Consider the following 19,233-nt stretch of genomic DNA (forward strand, 5'->3'; position numbering starts at 1 on the left):
TCATCAAATCCAGTATGTTTAACTTATAGACTAAAAAATTTAGCTAGGTGATTTATCCAAGGATACAAGTATATGGAAGAGGTGGAACTTGTACAGAGATGCCCTGACAGCTAGTCCAGTATTCCTTGCACTATGCTACCTCATGAATGGACACTACATGAAGAAATAACACTTTCCGTCATTCTTAAACTGTATCTTGTGAGCACATCTATTCTGAATTACTGGAAGAAGAATGAGTGAACAATTTTTTGAAAAGGGGGCAACTAACATAAATACATACTCAAGCAGGAATATAAATGGTTAATAAATATGAAAAAAAATCAACTTTGGTTGTAATCACAGAAACGTAAATTTAAATCAGATAATATTTTTGGTCTACTAAATTGGCACAGACTACAAAAACACCCACTGTAACTAGAGTGTAAGGAAGTGGGCATACTCATACACTGTTTTGTTTTGGGGTTTTTTTCCAGAAAAATTGCTTTGTTTGCGTAATACCAAAGTGTTTCTCCCGTTGTAAAAAAAATACATCTTTATTGGAGTATAATTGCTTCACAATACCGTGTTAGTTTCTGTTGCACAACAAAGCGAATCAGCCATATGCATACACATGTCCCCATATCCCCTCCCTCTGGAGCCTCCCTCCCATCCTCCCTATCCCACCCCTCTAGGTGGTCACAAAGCACCGAGCTGATCTCCCTGTGTTATGCTGCTGCTTCCCACTAGCCATCCATTTTACATTTGGTGTGTATATATGTCGATGCTACCTACTCTCACTTCGCCCCAGCTTCCCCCTCCCCACCATGTCCTCAAGTCCATTCTCTATGTCTATGTCTGTATTCCTGCCCTGCCACTCATACACTGTTGACAGAAATAAATGTCTGTACAACTTTTCAGTAGGGCAAATTTGTACAATGTATCAGAAATCCTAAATAAAAGACATACCATAGGATCTATGAAATACAATTCTGGAAAATTAACCTGAGGATGTATCTGGAGATCTGCAGTGAACATCATTGTATATGTATCATTTGTACATTTTTTTTACAATTGTGAAAAGCTGGAGATGACCAATAACCATATTTTATATTAAAAATACCATAATTTATATTAAAATAATAGTATTTTAACATACGATGGAGGAAAATATAGTGCATCTAAAAGTTGAGCTACTATAGTGTGGAAAATGTTTTCAATAACTGACAATCAGACATCTTTTCCAAGGCTTTTACAAGTTTTAACCCATCAGAAATATTACTGAATAGAGTAATATATTCCAGTGCTTCTCAATCTGGCTGCATCCTTGGATCAACTAAGGAGACAAAGGGTTAAGAACTCCGTGTCAAAGAATGCAAATGGCCTTTACACATAAAAAAGCTCACATGGAAAGAGAATCAAGTTAAAATGCACTGAGACAGGGCTTCCCTGGTGGCGCAGTGGTTGAGAACCTGCCTGCTAATGCACGGGACATGGGTTCGAGCCCTGATCTGGGAGGATCCCACATGCCGCGGAGCAACTAGGCCCGTGAGCCACAACTACTGAGCCTGCGTGTCTGGAGCCTGTGCTCCCCAACAAAAGCCGCCATAGTGAGAGGCCCGCGCACCGCGATGAAGAGTGGCCCCACTTGCCACAACTAGAGAAAGCCCTCGCACAGAAACTAAGACCCAACACAGCAAAAATAAATAAATAAATAAATAAACTCCTACCCCCAACATCTAAAAAAAAAAAAAAAGCACTGAGATACCATTTCTCACCTATCAGATTGACAAACACCCAATCATTTGACATCAACCTTATTAGCAAGGATATGAGAAAAGCCTGTTACATTGTTGGTGAGAACTCAAAACTGCAAAACTCCAGGTGGAGAGGAGTTTCCACTATCTAGCAACATCTACAAAGTTACAAATACATTTACCATTTGCCTGAGTAACGTCAATTACAGGAATCTATCTCAAAGATACACTAGCAAAAGTAGTTTTGCAAAGTAGTTTAACACATTTGTTAAAGCAAAAGGACGGAAACAATAGTAGCACATCTACCCAGAGGAGCAATAAGCAGTTTAAAAGAAATAGGGAATATTTCTACCCTGATCTCTAGGATACACTTCATAGAGTTTTAAAGGGGAGAGAAAGAGGTGGGGAGAGAAAGTATGAATAATATGCTAGAGTTTATCAAGGGAAGGGAGAAACAAATATACACAAATATATAAGTACAAGTAGATTGCTTACATTTTCTTTTTAAAAGGAAGAATTAAAAAAATTTTTTTTAATTTTAAAGGTTTCTTATATTAGGAGGAAGTTAAGACAGTAGAATAGACAGGGATAGAAGTTAGCCTGCTGTAAACATAGCTTGCTTTAAAGATTTGCTTTGGAAGCAGTCAATTTTACATAATTATATATTAGAAGATATTTTTTTAAAACCTGAAAATTGAAAGCTAAATGAAACAAATGAACCTAACCATATATTGAGTTGATGGTTAAGCCCACGTAAATTTAATTACAAATTTATAGGGAACAAAAGGAACAGAGAAACATGAAACTACACTATGAGGATCCAATCAGCAATACTCAGAATGTGGCAAATTCTACAGGACAGAGGACCCAGTTTCCCCAACAGTAACTTACAAGGAAAACAAATGAGATGGAGAGTGAGCCTATAGATTTGTAAAGTTTTATAAGAGACATATAAGCCTATTGGGATGTATGAACCTTATATAGCTCCTGCTTTGAACGTTCAAGTTGTTTAAAAAAATTTTTTTTTCTTTGAAACAGTCATGAAAATCTGAACATTGACTAGATATTTGATGACATAAAGAAATTTCAGTTACTTTTTCTAGATGTGATAATGGTATTCTGGTTTTTGCTTTGTTGTTTAATTCTTATCTTTTAGAGAGACTTACTAAAGAAAAAACAAATGACCTGGGAATTAAAAACAAACAAACAAAGAACAATGTTTGGATCCCACAGATACAACTAGCCTGATATAGGGCCTACACATCATTGTATTAAAACTGCCCCAGGTGGTTCTAATGAGTCACCAAGTTTTGTAAACCACTGATCTGGGGCAAGTCATATCAATAGGATAAATAACTCACTGAGTTATGAATGGAACTACATGTCTCCAAAAGTACTCTTCTTGAAGGTAGGAATCAGTATTTATCATTGGCACTAATGGCTAAAACTGACATCTTTGAATTCTACTGTACTTATTTTTAAGGTACTTATAAAGTTAAATAAATGTTTACTTAGCTCTCTGATTTACTTAGTTTCCTAAGCAAACTTTTCTTGGCTTCTTATACATATTGAACAAACCAGGAGCAATAATGGTAAAAGCCTTAATGTCCAGGCACAAGGCAATTAGAGCTAGTAACAACTTATGATCTATAAACATAAACCACTAAGAGATTAACAAGAAAGCATTCTCAATAAAGCAACTGGAGGAGGTTACAAACCTCTGAACCACAGAAGGTTATTTAGGCTATATCAGACAACTTCATTCCAATTTAGTCTTATTTCTCTTATCTCACCTTTTCAAAACTTTTGTACACAACCAATGCAGGAAGAACAACTGCTAAGAAATAATTAATTTAAGGGGAAAATGATCACTTTTAATCCTGAATAAACCCATCTCAGGTAGAAAGATAAGCAGAAAAGGGCTAATTAATAAGTAACTGATCCAGGGCTCCCCTGGTGGCGCAGTGGTTGGGAGTCCGCCTGCCGATGCAGGGGACACAGGTTCGTGCCCCGGTCTGGGAAGATCCCACATGCCGCGGAGCGGCTGGGCCCGTGAGCCATGGCCGCTGAGCCTGCGCGCCCGGAGCCTGTGCTCCGCAACGGGAGAGGCCACAACAGTGAGAGGCCCACATACCGCAAAAAAAATAAAAATAAATAAGTAATTGATCCTTTGGTTAGTGATAAATGAAATGTCCCTTTAAATTATCCTATAAGCTGCCAAGTAATGACTGGCACAAAGCAAAATGAAAAGATAATGCCGATCTGGCCAGGTGTTTTCCTCTGATTCCGGCAGCTCTCCTTAAAAGAGCACACAACTGGGAAGGAATTTCCCAATCCAGACATTATATACATGGGGTTTTAGCAGAGAAACATTGCTGTCTCCAGTATTCCAATCATCCACAAAATATGATGAACAGTTATGGAGGCAGAGATTATACAGTTCAGAGACTAAAGTTGTAATCACATACCTAATGGATCAATTCAAACCGTTACAGAAACAATAAATATTCGTGAGGTACTGAAAAGGTATCAGGAGAATTATGCCTCTTTGCATTTGCCAGGTGACTCAAATTTTTCTTCTGAGTTATCCAAAATCAGTGCACCCCTATACTACCGCACTTTGTCCAAGACATGCTGCAAATTCAGTGGAGTTTAAAAATAATTTAAAGGCAATGGGGGTGTTTCAAAAAGCAAGTCTGAAATAAAAGAACTCATTCTCTAAGACCCTGACTTTAAAGATATCTATACATAAAAGCTCACGGGGAAAAAAGTTATCACATTGAACTTCTGTGTTTAGTTACCCATCCCAGAAAGGCTTTTTAGGCATAGAATGATATGTCCCAACATGCTTTTGAGATCAGGGGGAAAAAAAAAACTACCTGCCTGCAGAAGTTTAGGATTTTATGTTTCTGCTGTTATCTTATGAACACCACTAAACCTCAATAGATCTAGTTCTTTAGGGCTGAGGTAGAGTTTACCTGAAAAAAAATTATTGTGGTAAGAGAATATATGGCTTCTTATAGCAGGCCATTTAAGGAAAAAAATGACCTCAGCTAGGGGGAAACTTGGATATTCAATGGCTGTATGTGGGAGGGAATAAACTTGAAGTCTGAGAGGGGAAGTTGGAGGGAGGAGGAAGAAAGCCCATTGGAGAAGATAAAGGGTGTATTTTTAGACAGGTGGGATACTGAGTAAGCAGTTTGCATCACTAGAACAGAACTGCCAGTTAGATAAGTAATTCAAACTGTGATCAGACAGATGTTCTATAAATATTTGCTAACTGGTATATGACTATTAAAACTACTTTGGTAAATACTGTGTTCAAACTGAATCTAGCTCGACTTGTAACTCTGGCTTACTAAACCTTTTCTTGGGCTTTATTTTCCAGCCTACTAACCTTTACAGGTATTCTCTAAAATGTCTTCTATTCCTCTACATTTACTCAGAGAGATAAGTATACAAAATGTTAACCAGATTTTAAAAGTATTAGAAAAAACTTTTTTGTGCTTAACACGGTTTGTAGGTTTTCTATAAAAAGCATGAGTTATTTCAAAATAAGTTCTTTTCTCCTTCTTAAACTTAGCTCTACAACCAAACAGTGCATCTGATGTAGTTTTCCTATTCAGTATTTCAACTTTTCTTTCCAATCTCTTAAGATTTTTTGCCCTTCATATTTTTTGTAACCTAAAAGTAATTTCTGGCAAACAACTCATAATTCAGGCCATGTTTATGGATATGGAAAGATTAGTATCTATTATCCTTAAAGAGGAAGTGGTCTCTGATAACAATGAGTATTATTCCAGTACTGCTAGAAGGAAGAGAGCCACAGAGTATAATGCAATTACCAAGAAACAGCTCTCTACAGAGTATTTTCCTCTATACAGAAGCCATTCATTACCACATAATTATAAGAAGTCCCAATAAGACACTTCATCATTTAACATCACCATGTTTATATGCAACTTTTAGTTCTCAAAAGTACTTTGACATTGCCCTTAGTTTTTATAGCACTTATCCTCTGAAAAGGTCCAAATACTGTGTATGGCCTTTGAATATGACTTGAAAATCACAAAGAAAAGAGAGGGGAGAGAGGAAGGAGAGGGGAGAGACGGGAAAATGGGGAGAGAGGGAAAAGGGAGAGGGAGAGAGAAACTATTTCAAACACAAATATTAAAAATGTAACGTGATATGGCAGAATAAGCACTGCGAGTCAAGAGATATGCTTCAAATCCCAGTTCTGCCGGCAACCAGCTATACGCCTTCCTCTGAGTCATTTAATTATTTTTTTTACATTGTCAAGAGTGATTTTGACTTAGTGTTCACCTTAAATTTAGCTTTTTTAAAACCTACTACAATTAAAGTACTTCAAATATCGTATTATAACACTAGCTCAGTTAAAGGTACATCATTTTACCACCTGGAGTTAGTCCTTCACTTTTGTCTCAATTTGACCTGCAGCCTGGATTACTTAGGCTGCACCCTCAAGATGTATTTGGAGGAGGAGGGACTGGAGGAAGATTCCTTTACAAGATGGGATGGTGCTGAGCCGGTGAGGAAGTTAAGGAATAAGTGCACATGCATGCAGAAAACCTGGTCATTCACAACTCAGGAGCACTGAAGAACAACTCTGCTTAAATTTCGGGAGGTATAACCAGATTTGAGGGAGGCTCTGAGCTGAGGCTTTCTGGTAATCACAGCCTCCACCCTTCAAACCTTTACTCCCCCAGTGGACACCAAACCAATTTCCAGTTCCGGGTTCCCAACCAATCGTATCAAGCCACAACAGAGGGCTCCACCGACCCGGGCACCGTTTCTGGGCTCCAGAGCGAGATGCACAAGACCCCAGCACCTGTCGGCCTCACATTCTTCCCAAAAAGAGGGGGTGGGAGGGAACAGTAGGTCTATGCCCCGACCTTCTGTACTCAGGTTACCACCAAGTCCATGAGCCCTCTGGACTGAAACAACCTCCGAACTCCAGGGGAAGGGGCGCTGCTCGCCATGACCCTCCCACAGATCCTTCTCCCAGGGCTAATCTCCGGTTTATAGGTCCCACCTCCGACCGTGGTTTCTCAGGCCTCGGGAACCCCGGGCCTGGGAAGCTGACGGACGGATGCCGAGAATGAAGGCAGCGGGGGAGGGTGCAGTCCTCGCCACCAGGGGAAAAGATAGGAAAGCAGGGATAGCGGCAACTGTGTCCCCCTCGGCGAGGGCGGCAGGCCATCCGAATGTCTGTCGAAGGGTCTGTCATTCCTTCAGTCACTCACCAGGAGCAGCAGGGAGCATCTGAGGTCGGGTAAGGATAGGAAGACGGCAGGACTCATGGTAACGCCGGGGTCCGCGGCAGGGACTGGCGTTGGCGGCTGGGACTGGACAGGGTTGGGTTGGGTTAGGAAAGGGCTGGGCTCCGGGAGCCGGCGGCAGGATTCTCCCGGCAGCTGCACCTCGTCCTCTCGACCCGGAGCTCCAGCGGCGAACACCCGGGACAACTTCCAGAGAGGCCTTACACACCCTCACTTCCGGGTCCTGCCTACCTCGGAGCACATCGGAACATGTAGTCCTGCCCCATTCTCAAAGAGCACGTCATTGGGCACCAAGAACTCTTTTCCCATCAGGCTCTCGGCCCTGGTCCACCGAGCCCGCCGCGCGCGGGGCCCTGTGGGATAGAAAGGGCGGAGGGCGGGAACTACAATTCCCAGAAGGCTGTGCGGTCGAGAGTCTCGGGCGGCCTTCCGAGGGGTTCCGCCAGTTTCAGCGTGGTGGGCTCTGTCCCAGCCGGATGTAGTGGCCTGACCTGGCAGGAGGGGCGGCCCAGCGGGGTTCGTGCCTCCTGGAGCCGCCCCCAGGACGTGAGTCCTGGAGGAGGCGAGGGTGAGTAAGAGGGGGCCTGGCTGGGGAGGCTCCTATCGATCTGCACTGCTTGGCCCCTGCCTCAAACTCACGACCCTCCTGTCCTGGGCTGTGGCCTGAACCTCCCATCACTGGCCTCCTCGCCTGCTGCCTCTTCTCTCTGCGCTAATTCTTGCATTATAAAGCCCGAGCCACCCCTCTGGGTTTCAGTGGAATGTGTCAATGACTTACCCCTAATTGTCTCTTTGGGCTACTGTAAGGAATAGATGTGGGATGGACTGGGAAAGCACGTTGTAAACTGAAAAGCTCAGCGCGAGAGTGATTGCTACTAATGCATTGATCACACCTGCAGGATAATTTAAAAATTCGTTAGCCAAGCAGTTGAGGAACAACCTGGCTGCCCCCGTTAGCTCTCCAGCCTCATCTAGCAACACCCAGCCAGGTCCACGTGCCCCCAATTGTAGCCACACAAATCACAACTGAGTAGCCGTGAGGCATTTGACTCTTCTGTGGTTCTCCCTACTCCTTGCCTTTGCTTCAGCTTCCCTGCTGCCTGGAATGGCCCTAACCCCTTCTCTACCTGGATAGCCATCTCAAATGTCGCCATCTCTGAGAACGTACCAAACAACCAACCATTTGGTCCTAATCAAAATTTCTCTTCCTTTGCTTATGACTACAGCACCACTAGTTTTCTATGGTTTTAACTATTAGAGCATTTATTACACTGGCTTGTTCTATAATTAGTTAATGATGATTGTACCTTTGCATTGTATAGCATTCCATAATTAACAGTGGTTTTGATTTTCATCTGTAAAAAATTTACAAATAGCATTAGCGCTAAAAAAAAATACGTATCCGTTTAAGCTTAAAAAAAGGGGGGGGGGCTTCCCTGGTGGCGCAGTGGTTGGGAGTCCGCCTGCCGATTCAGGGGACGCGGGTTCGTGCCCCGGTCCGGGAGGATCCCACGTGCCGCGGAGCGGCTGGGCCCGTGAGCCATGGCTGCTGGGCCTGCGCGTCCGGAGCCTAAAAAAAGGGGGGGGGGGGACCTTAAAGAATGGATTTCTCAGGCTGACAAAATTAAACAGTGATGGAGCCAAGATTTTTATTTAAGTCTCCTCTCTCCTAGTCCAGTGTTCTTATCTCTATACCACTCAGCGACCTCTCTGACAGAGAGATAGAAATGAGGAATTAAAAAAGAGCAGAGACTCAAGAGTATGAACTCATTACTTCAAGAAACTAAACTTTGACCCTGCTCACCCTCTGGACTTAGCACTCAGCCTATGACTTTTCATTCAACCAACATTCACTGAACACTAGCACCTGTTACTGTGCTAAATGCTAAGAATTATGAGGTGAAGTATATATAAATATATTGGACTGGCCAAAAATTTCATTTGGTTAGTGAATACGTTTTTCAGTAAAGTTCTTCGTGAAAATGAAAAATGTCTTTTATTTTTACTTAAAAGCGAACGAACTTTTTGGCCAACCAAATATATAACAGATACAATTTTTAGTTTATTTTCAAACGTTTTTTGTGATTCTGATGTGCCTAAAACTCTGATTACCTAGAGTCTAAAGTGATAGGCATTAGAGTTCAGTACAGTGCCTAGCACATAGTTGGCACTCAACTTGTTGAATGATCAACTTGGTCTACCAATTTCATGTTTCGTATTTTACAGAAAAGCAGAGCTGAGGCAGCCTAAGTGTTCACTCCATATTAACGAACTGGATCTTGATCCCAAGTGCAGTTACTCCTCTACCGTGTTTCCACCTCCACCCCTGTTTTGTAGCTTCTTTCAAGTCACTTTAATATAATCCTGTATATGACTGGTTTTTCTGACATGACAGACATGCTCAGACATGACAGAGTCTCTCAAAACGCCCATAATTTCTGCCAACACGTTAACTCAAATTGTCAGCAAAATAAAGCCATGAAGAGCTGACTTTACCAAAATTAAGAAAATGCTTTCACTCTAAGGCAGAACTTGAACCAAAACTCTTCATCAATGACAGCCAAGTACTAGCTCATGAGTTGTGATAAATTTATTTTACAAAGCTCTCAGATCCTTGGTAGTCACAGAGATTGGAGTGTCAGTTTCTGGTAAAATCAGAAGAGGGCTTGCTTACCCTTATTGCAGATACTAACTGTAGCTAATTAACAGCTGCTCCCTTTAGATAGGTATGTATGCTCCAGTTTGCCATGTTCCCCATGACTCCCCGTGTTTCTTGCCCTTGTTACCTCCCTGATCCTTGTAGGCATTCAACTTTGGAACTTTGATATAGCATCTTTGCTTTAGGATGGAAGTTTAAGATCATTGATGAAACTACCCCTCTTTCCTTCCCATCAGATGCTTGAATTCTTCCTGCTGCATTTCTGACATAATCCAGCCTCTGCTTAAACACTCTTATGATAAGGAACTCACTATTTTCCTATGCAGCTAATACATTTCTAGAAGGTTCTATCAAACCATATGAGACTACCAGAGCAAAATTTTTCCTTAATGAAACATGGTTTATCCTAATGATGTGATTTCCAAGTTAAGTTCCTAAGGTCAAGATCTCTAACTAGGTATATTTCCCTGGTGGACACAAAGGAAGAACAAATATAAATTCCTCCTTTTGTGGGCATGAGAGGAAGAATGAGGTACCTTCTAATTTAGTGCTTAAATCTAGGTAATTCTAACCTGACAATTAAGTTCACATCATACCTATTTTGTAGCTTGGTCATCACCTTTATTCCCAATATCAATTCTAATATTTAGTATTATGTGGAATCAAATCACCTGTATTAACTTAGCAAGTCACTGTGACTTTTGGACCCTGTATCTAATGTTAAATATTCAGCCTTTTTTTTTTCTCAGCCCCTGAGAAGGGTCTTGAAGCATCTAATCCTTTCATTTTACAGATGAGCATCTTGTACAAAGGGTCACCTAACTTACTCCATTATGGCAATTCTAAGACTAGGACTGTAGACTTTTTGAATCCTGGTGAAATATTTCTAGTAAACCATGTTTATAACATACCCATTTAGAACTGATGAGATGGATTTCCTACAGATACTTATTGGTTGCATCATCATTTCAGGTTGTTCCAGTTGTTGAGAAGACTATGAATGTAAACCGTGTTTATAATGTACCCATTTAGAACTGATGAGATGGATTTCCTACAGATACTTATTGGTTGCATCATCATTTCAGGTTGTTCCAGTTGTTGAGAAGACTATGAACAGGTCAGAGAACTTGTTCTTTCCTGGTTCCTCATTAGCATCCCAAGTTCATGCTGCTGCTATTAATGGAGATAAGGGTGCTCTTCACAAGCTTATCATAGGTAAGCTCCAAGCTCCCCTTAAGTACAGAAACTTTAAAAATAACTCTTTGTCCTAAGGAAGTTTGTTAATCTTAGTCTTAATTTGCAATTTACTTACACATTTTAATGGAAACACATTATTGTTTATATTTGGTTTCAGGACTTGGACAAGAAAGAAATTAAGTCCCGAAACTTAAAAATACAGGTCAAGATTAGATGAAAAGTACTTGAGAAATGTCTGTGTGTTTGGCATTGAACCTGGATATGTACTTTAAGGTGCTAAGAGAATTCATCTTTGTAACAGCAGAGATCTGGAATGAGATATTGGATAGTGAGCTATAACATTTAATATATACCCAAAGTACTAATGTTTACAAATAATTTAAATTTTAATGATTTAAAAAAATTTTTAACATCTTTATTGGAGTATAATTGCTTTACAATGGTGTGTTAGTTTCTGCTAATGATTTAAAATTGATTCAGTGTTCTCATTGTCATTGATTCAACTAATTGAAATTGATTGTGTTCACCCTATCTTATAGTGAGAGAAAGGTCCAATATGGAGGGTCTAGAAGAACTTTCTAGAGAAGTTCTAGAGAGTAAAGTGAATAGGAGAAAGACAGTGGGTAAGAATATTCCAGAATTGTAAAAACCACAAATCCACATGTTTACAAGTCATTAGTCCCAAAGAAAATAAATAAAATAAAAATTTCCACTTCTCCCTCCCTCCCTTCTCTGCTAATGCTTTATGCTTCTTACCAAAAATGAAAACACTAAATAGGAACTCCCTCATCTTTCAGCCCGATAACTACAAATCAACCTACAGCTACACCATCCTCTTCTCTCTCCCTGCTAAAACAGAGCAAATATCCCTTTCTGTCAAAGATCAGTTTTTCCACACATACTCTGTATTATATTCCTTCCTATCTTCTCAGGGATCTTGTTCCATTTTTTTTAAACCTCTGATTACTATATCAACCTTTTCTTCTATTCTATATTCTTTTATCAACATTTAAACATGCTCTATTGTCTCCATTATTTAAAAATCCCATCCGAGTCACTGCACCAAAGGGAAAAAAAAAAAAATCCCTTCTCTGTTCCTTCATCCTGCTCTAGGTATTACCATATCTCTCAACTTTCCTTTGTGTAAGTGTATCAGTACATGGGCTAAACTGCTATAACAGTGACTTAAATAAGATAGAGATATGTTTCATTCTCATAACAGTACAAAGGTAAGTGGGCAGCTAGGGTGGATAAACATCTCTGCTTCATAAAATCATCCAGGGATGCTGCTAGGGCTTAGCTTTGCCATTCTCAACATGTGGCTTCCACCTCTGGGTCAAAGGCAGATTCTTCCACTGTAGTCACAGCCCAGCCAACAGGAAGGGGGAAGGAGAGAGTGCAGAATAGCAATTTGTCATTCTGGAAATGCGTGGACTTAGAGCCACACCTAGGACAAAAGAGGCTTAAAAAAAATCTCTCTCCCTGGATGGCATCATGCCCAGCTAAAACTCAGGGTGTTCAGTTCCCAAAAAGAAGAATGAGAGAATGGATATGGGGACAATTATCACTCTCTGTCACCAAAATCCAGCTTCTTGAGCCACCTGCACTCATTATCCCCACTTCTTTATCTCAATCCATATTTTTCTGAAAGAAAATAATAAAACATGCTTTCATATTTTGAAATATACATATAGTGAAGTCCATAGAACATAAATGTTCAGTGTAACAAATAAATATAAAGCAAACATCGATGTAATCATCACTAGGTCAAAGAACAGAACATTGTTCCCCCAGAAACCCCACTGCATCCTTCCCTCCCCCTTGGACTAATTTGCTGTCTTGACGTTTACGGTAATAATTATATTGTAGTTTTACCACCTAGTTATATATCTTAAACACTATAGTTTAGCTTTGCCTTTTCTGGACTTTTTTGGCTAAATGTTCCATGTTTACTTGTACTAAAAATTGTGTACTCAGTTATGTCACTTTCATGCTCAAAACTCTTTAATTGCTTCCCATTGTACCTGGAATAAAATTTGAAAGTGTACCTGTACCTCTTTCCCTCTCCAACCTCACGTTTCACCACTCTCTTCCTAGAAAAGCCTGCTTTATTTTCATTTCCCAAATCTGTAAACCCTTTTCCGTCTCAGGGCTTTTGCCTGAAATACTATTCTCCCCATTCTCTGTCTGACTGACCCTTACTCATTCTTCATATCTCAGCATTAAGGTCACTTATTCAAAGAGGCCTGCTCTGCCCATCCATTCTCAGAGAATTCTGTTCATCGTGTCCTGTCTTGGAACTCTGCAGTTTTCCTTCACAGAATTTATCTCAGATTGTAATTCTGTGTGTATATGTATGACTATTTTAATGACTCTCTCCTCTGTAAGCTAAGAGCCTCCACAAGTATAGACTAGGTCTGTCTATAGTTCATCATTATATACACAAAATCCAGCACAGTGCTTGGCACATAGTAGCCATATGAGAAATATTTGTTGAAGGAGTAAATAAATATTATAATCATTCTTTAAGTATCTTTCCTCCCAAGAAGTCTGTAATCATCTAGAGGGCTGAGATTAAATCTGAATTTAGTTGAATTGAATTGAGAGACAAGTTAGGACTAAATTCCATTGGAAAAAAAATTATTTAAGTCAGAATTCCTCAAGAAAACATATCTTATAAAATAAATCTTTTATTATTTTAACATGAAATATAATCTTCAAAGGGAACAAAGTGTGCAGTATGTTGTAAATTCAAAACACTTATACAGGCTCAATCATATAAATTAATGTGTTACATAATAAAACTTGAAATATTCCTATAATTCTATATCCCCAAAGAAAAAATTCCTTAGAAACAAAGAAGCAATCATGATGTGAAACGAGTACAGAGCTGATAAATGTATTTATAAATTGGTCCCCTATGTTTTCTGTCATCTTGTCTAAGGAACCCCTTATTCATTACTGACTTTGAGCTGTAACACTGTTCACCTTTTAAGAATTCCGCCATTTTTGTCTTCCGTGCAAAGACAATAATACCTTTGCTCTGTGGTATTTCCTAACATTTGTATATTCCTATCAAATAATGTGGTTTTTTTTAGTATTAAGATACATATTAAATTTCAATGCATCTTGTACCTTCTTTTATATAGCACGAGAGTGACTATCTCTAAATATATGCTATTTCTCTTTTCTAAACTAGTCACATAGTACTACAAATGAGTTATATTTTTTCTTCAATCTTTGCTCACCAATTCAGTGAATTCATTCACTTTAGCATTTTCTGTTTTCCCTTCTCCGTTTCCATGGAGAAGTATGTCGTGATGTGTTTGACTCCATGGAAACAGATGAGCATCTCTTTCTACATACACAACTAATTAAATCGAACACTTTCTGTGCTGCCCATTGTCTAGGAGGAGGAGTGAAGAGGCTTTCCCTGAATGAGACATCATTTTAGTCGCAATTCTTAGTGTTTACTGTAATACAATAGATTAATGTTTTAACATAACTCATTACATCCTAGATTCAGATGAATTAGGGCTCAGTCTTGGGCCCTAAAAACATAAACATACATAGTAAAATCCTTACATGCTATGACTATCATTTATACATAAGTAGATTTTTCTTGTAATATCCATCTCAAGTAATTTAATTGAATACCAGAGACATCGTTGATAATATATTCTAGTAGATTCATTATAATACTATACAGTGTAATGTAGTAGAAAGGTTATAGATTTAGAGTCAGGTAAACCTGAGTCTTGAATTCTGGCTTTGTCATTTATCAGTTATATTACCTTGGCTTGAACCACTTAATCTTTTTGAGCCCTCAGTTTCCTCATCTGTAAACTATAGATTATAATACTTTGCCTGTGGGACAGTTAAATTAGATAATGACTGTAAAACATCTAGCATCGCACCTGACACATTGTAGACAATAAATAGAACCTTATTACTATTATTATATCAGGTTGGATTTCCTGTAAAATAATCCAATCTTACATAGTTTCAGAAATGTCTCAAAATGAAAAAGCTCTAAATGCTAAGAAAAAAAAGATGCTGCTTTCTTTGTGAAAACCAAACAAAATAATCTATAAATATTCGCTGTGTAATGATGGTTCCTGGCATTGCTGCTAACAGTGTTTGGGGCATTTGCAGTGGTGAAGTGACCAAGCAGCACCATTTCTGATTCTACTACAACTTTTGTTGGCCTGTCCATGTTCTACACTAATATAAATCTCTCTGAATCATTGTCTCTCTTTGTTTATAACATCTCCTAACACAATAGCTGGGTGTGGCAAGGAGCCTCATAAGTGGTAGGGCAGTGACAGTATTTCAGGTTCCTTCTTCCTTTACTTCAACCCTGTCACTGAGGGTTAGGGTCATTGAATGTTTTATAAATGCTTGCTTATATACATGTATTTACAAATATACTTACATGCATATGCATCCATACTAATAATAGCAATAAAATGAGCCAACATTCATAAAGTTATGTTATATAAGCACTGTGTTAAGCATTTTGTAACTTATGAGCTCATTTAACAGCAAGACACCACAAAGGGTTTGGGGTACTCTCATTTCCCTCATTTCACAGGTCAGGAAACTGAGATGCAGACAGATTAAGTAACTTGTCTAATAAGTAACAGAACTGAGATTGAGGCCTGCAAGACTCATTGTAAAGCCCATGCTTTTAACTACTAACATATGGGGCCTCCATGTGTGGGTGGATATGTCTACATATACATGCACATTCGTATGTATGAGTACATAGAGAATGAGAAAGACAAGAAAGATGATTAGGTCTAAACCTTGACAGATGAAATTCATGGTTATCTAGTTGGAACTTTTCTGAATTTTTTTTGTGCTATGAGCCCTTTTGGCAATCTGGTGAACTTCATGGACCCCTTCTCAGAAATATATATTTTAAGAGCTTAAATGTAATATAATAAGAATCCAAAGAAAATCAGCTGTACTGAAATACAGTTATCAAAGTATTTTCAAATTATTATGTAGCAGTATACTTGCAGTCATTTTTTAACACAGCAAATAGCAAGATCTAGTGGCAGATCTAACAACTATGATAATTTCAAAGTAGCAATGAGTGTAAATGATATTTAAGATACCTCAACAATGATAATGAGATGTGTAAAAATATTTTCTAAAATCTCAAGTACCCTCAAAATATAATATGTCCCATGTTATTATTATTATTCTCATTTTAAATTAGGACACTGAGACTCACTCAGAAGTTAAGCAGTTTAGTTGCATAGTTAATAACTGCAAGGTTGAAACCCAAACCAAGTCACTGGATTATGAATGCTATCTTCTTTCCATTGTTCACATGTTGCCTCTATTACAATAAGCAGATATTTTTAAATGACCACAGATGATGGTGACAATATGAAAGGTGTGAAGAAGTAGGTGAAAACAGATAAATGCATCTTTGATGCCACACAAAGGTAACATTTTAGAACAAACATAAGATATCAGTAGAGAATGCTGGATTTACTTGTGTTGGACAGTATGGCACCATAGCTATTGTGTAGAGTGGCACAACTGTCACTACAAGTGACAGTCATTTCCTCTAACTGCTAGAGCTGGAGCTCTGGTTTCTACACATACATACAGAGACTCTTCTGCTTCAACTAGCCTTAAAATAACCGAATGCAGTAGAGCAATCATGGTTCCACCTCAGCTTTCTGATCTATGTTCAGACTGAGCACAAGCAGAATGCTGGCCCCCGTTGGTCATGGATTAGAGGCTACCTCCACAGTTGCCAGAATAATTAAAACAACACAGCACACTAGCCAGCTGCATCCTATATTAGCTGTTCCTGATAGGAATGCAAGTTTAAATGCACTGCCATCCAGTGAATATTAGTTTACATCATAAGCCCCACATTTGTGTAACATGTTGCAGTTACCAGACACAAACGACAAATCATTTAATTCATTCATCAAAATAAGCTATGGTAGAGACTGGACAGGTATTGGCTGAATGTTGTAACTGAGGAAACGAAGGAAGGGAGTAGGGTAGCTAGATAAAGAAACAGGCCTTTCTCAGTTACTCTCGTTCAGAAAGCTCAGAACTTAATGGGACACTCACCACTCAGGAACTAGCCATAGAACCACTATCCCCCTAAAAGCAACTCAAAACAGGACCCAGGTGAGACTAAGTGCTGCTTTTTCTAGTTATGACTAGGGGATGCATGCTTTCAGCTACCTCAGGTGCAGAAATTTTCCTTATAGGCACAACATATTAGATGGTGGTGACATAACCCAATTAAATCTTCTGTTGGGAAGTATAAATACCTGTGACACAAAAGCAAAGTATGTCAGGGATTGAAGAGAAGGCTTGAAGTTTCCCTGTGTCTTACAGCCGACTTGGTAAGAGTGGAGCAACTGGTGTCCTGGGAGGTAGAGTGACCTATTACCCCTGTGGTTCTGACTCCACTTTGGCCCTGAGAAACCTGATCAGTTAGGATTGTCCCAATGTGTGATGATTGCCTTCATTTATCACATTTGTTCTTGTGACCACAGGTCCTAAATCCTCTCCTTTACTCAAGCTTCCAAGGAAGAATCTCACTGGGCGGGGACGGGGTGGGGGTGGGTGATTATAATATGAATTACTGTCATCTTGCTAATACTAAGTACTACTGTCTTTGCTTAACGCTAACAAATAAGATGCTGGTAGAGAGTAGCTGTTAATCATGAAAGACAACTGGAGACTAGCTTTTACTACAGCATATTCTCTGTATCATTTTCACTCCAGAAGGGCTCAAGTGATAAAAGGAACATGCTCTACCTGTAATACATTTTAGTTCTGTTAATGAGTTTGGGTTTAAATGATTCCTTATCTATAAATGCAGTGATAGAATCTACGGAATCTTCTGGATTAGATATTGGAGGTCTTTGTATAGAGAATAGTACCTAATGGACTTGAGGACACAGGGAGGGGGAGGGTAAGCTGGGACGAAGTGAGAGAGTGGCATGGACATATATACACTACCAAACATAAAATAGATAGCTAGTGGGAAGCAGCCTCATAGCACAAGGAGATCAGCTCTGTGCTTTGTGACCACCTAGAGAGGTGGGATAGGGAGGGTGGGAGGGAGATGCAGAGGGAGGAGATATAGGGATATATGTATATGTATAGCTGATTCACTTTGTTATAAAGCAGAAACTAACACACCATTGTAAGGCAATTATACTCCAATAAATATGTTTCAAAAATAAACAAATAAATACCTAGCTCTGCGTGACCACTCAGAAGACTTGTGCATAAGAGCTTCTGTTATCAGATATGTTGAGTCAAATGCAAAACTTGCCTCATCTTCAAAACCAAGATTCTGAAAAAAACAAAACAAAACAAAACAAAAACCATGCCTCTTCCAGGAGTTACTATACACAACCTGAGTATTTTGTAAAGCTCTTTCAAATTTCAGGAGCAGTGACCTTTCTTGACTTATTACCAGCATACAGGGAAACATGGATTAGCAAAGTGAGTTATCTGAGAAGCTATGAAGTACTTCTGGGTCCCAATATATACAAGATTTAAATATATATTGAAATATTTAGAGCTAAAACATCTTAGTTTCAGGCACAAAACAACTCAGACAGAAGTGTGGCACATTCTCTTTCTTCATCTAGCATTTGTATTTTGCCAAAGCAAGTATTTCATTTGCTCAGTTTTCTTCCACCATTATCAGTTCATGCCAAAATACCTTAAAAGTAACTGGCTTCCCTCATGCGCAACTCATATATGATTACCCTTAGCCAGTGTGTGAATACCTGGTCATTGTTTGTGATGAAAGTAACAAAATTTTTTCACTTAAAGTACATGGCAGGAGCCATGATATCTTTTTTTTTGGTGTTGTTTTTAAGTAAAGTTTATGGAGCTTTTTACACTTTTGCAGTGTACAGTTATTTAATTTTAACAAACATATGATCATGTAATTACCACCACAGTCAAGATGTACAACGGGTCCATCACACCCCAAAATTCCCCCATGTCCCTTTATCATCAATCCCTCCACACATCTTAGCCCCTAGATACCACTGTTTTCTGTCCCGTGGTTTTACCTTTTCCAGAATGCCATGTAAATGAATCATAACAATATGTACCCTTTGAGACTGAGTTCTTTCACTTAGCATAATGCATTTGAGATTTTTCCATGTTATTGAGTAGATCATTACTTCATTCCTTTTTATTGCTGAGCAGTATTCTATTGTATGGATGTACTACAGTTTCTTTTGTCATTCTCCAGTTGAATGACAGTGAGATGTTTCTAGTTTTTAGCAATAATAAATGAAGCTTTCAGGGCCTCCCTGGTGGCGCAGTGGTT

The 19,233-nt window shown here is 39.1% G+C and overlaps 2 protein-coding genes across 3 annotated transcripts in view; one reads left to right on the forward strand and one right to left on the reverse strand.

Moving 5' to 3' along the window:
- Positions 1-7,226, reverse strand: part of ERP44 (endoplasmic reticulum protein 44) — an 88,023-nt gene extending 80,797 nt beyond the window's left edge. The window contains exon 1 of the mRNA XM_082628937.1: positions 6,998-7,226. Within this exon, the coding sequence (XP_082485063.1) occupies positions 6,998-7,054 (57 nt within the window). The 5' untranslated portion in view covers positions 7,055-7,226. The remainder of the gene's footprint in view (positions 1-6,997) is intronic.
- Positions 7,227-7,440: 214 nt separating this feature from the next.
- INVS (inversin) overlaps positions 7,441-19,233 on the forward strand; it is a 146,981-nt gene continuing 135,188 nt past the window's right edge. The window contains exons 1-2 of one of the 2 annotated variants that reach the window (XR_014293943.1): positions 7,441-7,601; positions 10,778-10,907. Coding sequence is in view for 1 of the 2 variants with exons in the window: in XM_082619619.1 (XP_082475745.1) it covers positions 10,802-10,907 (106 nt within the window). In the remaining variant the exon portion in view is untranslated. The remainder of the gene's footprint in view (positions 7,602-10,777; positions 10,908-19,233) is intronic. The other variant, XM_082619619.1, reaches the window with a different exon arrangement.

The sequence above is a fragment of the Mesoplodon mirus genome (genome assembly GCF_964341445.2).
Source record: "Mesoplodon mirus genome assembly, chromosome: 1".
Classification (NCBI taxonomy): domain Eukaryota; kingdom Metazoa; phylum Chordata; class Mammalia; order Artiodactyla; family Ziphiidae; genus Mesoplodon; species Mesoplodon mirus.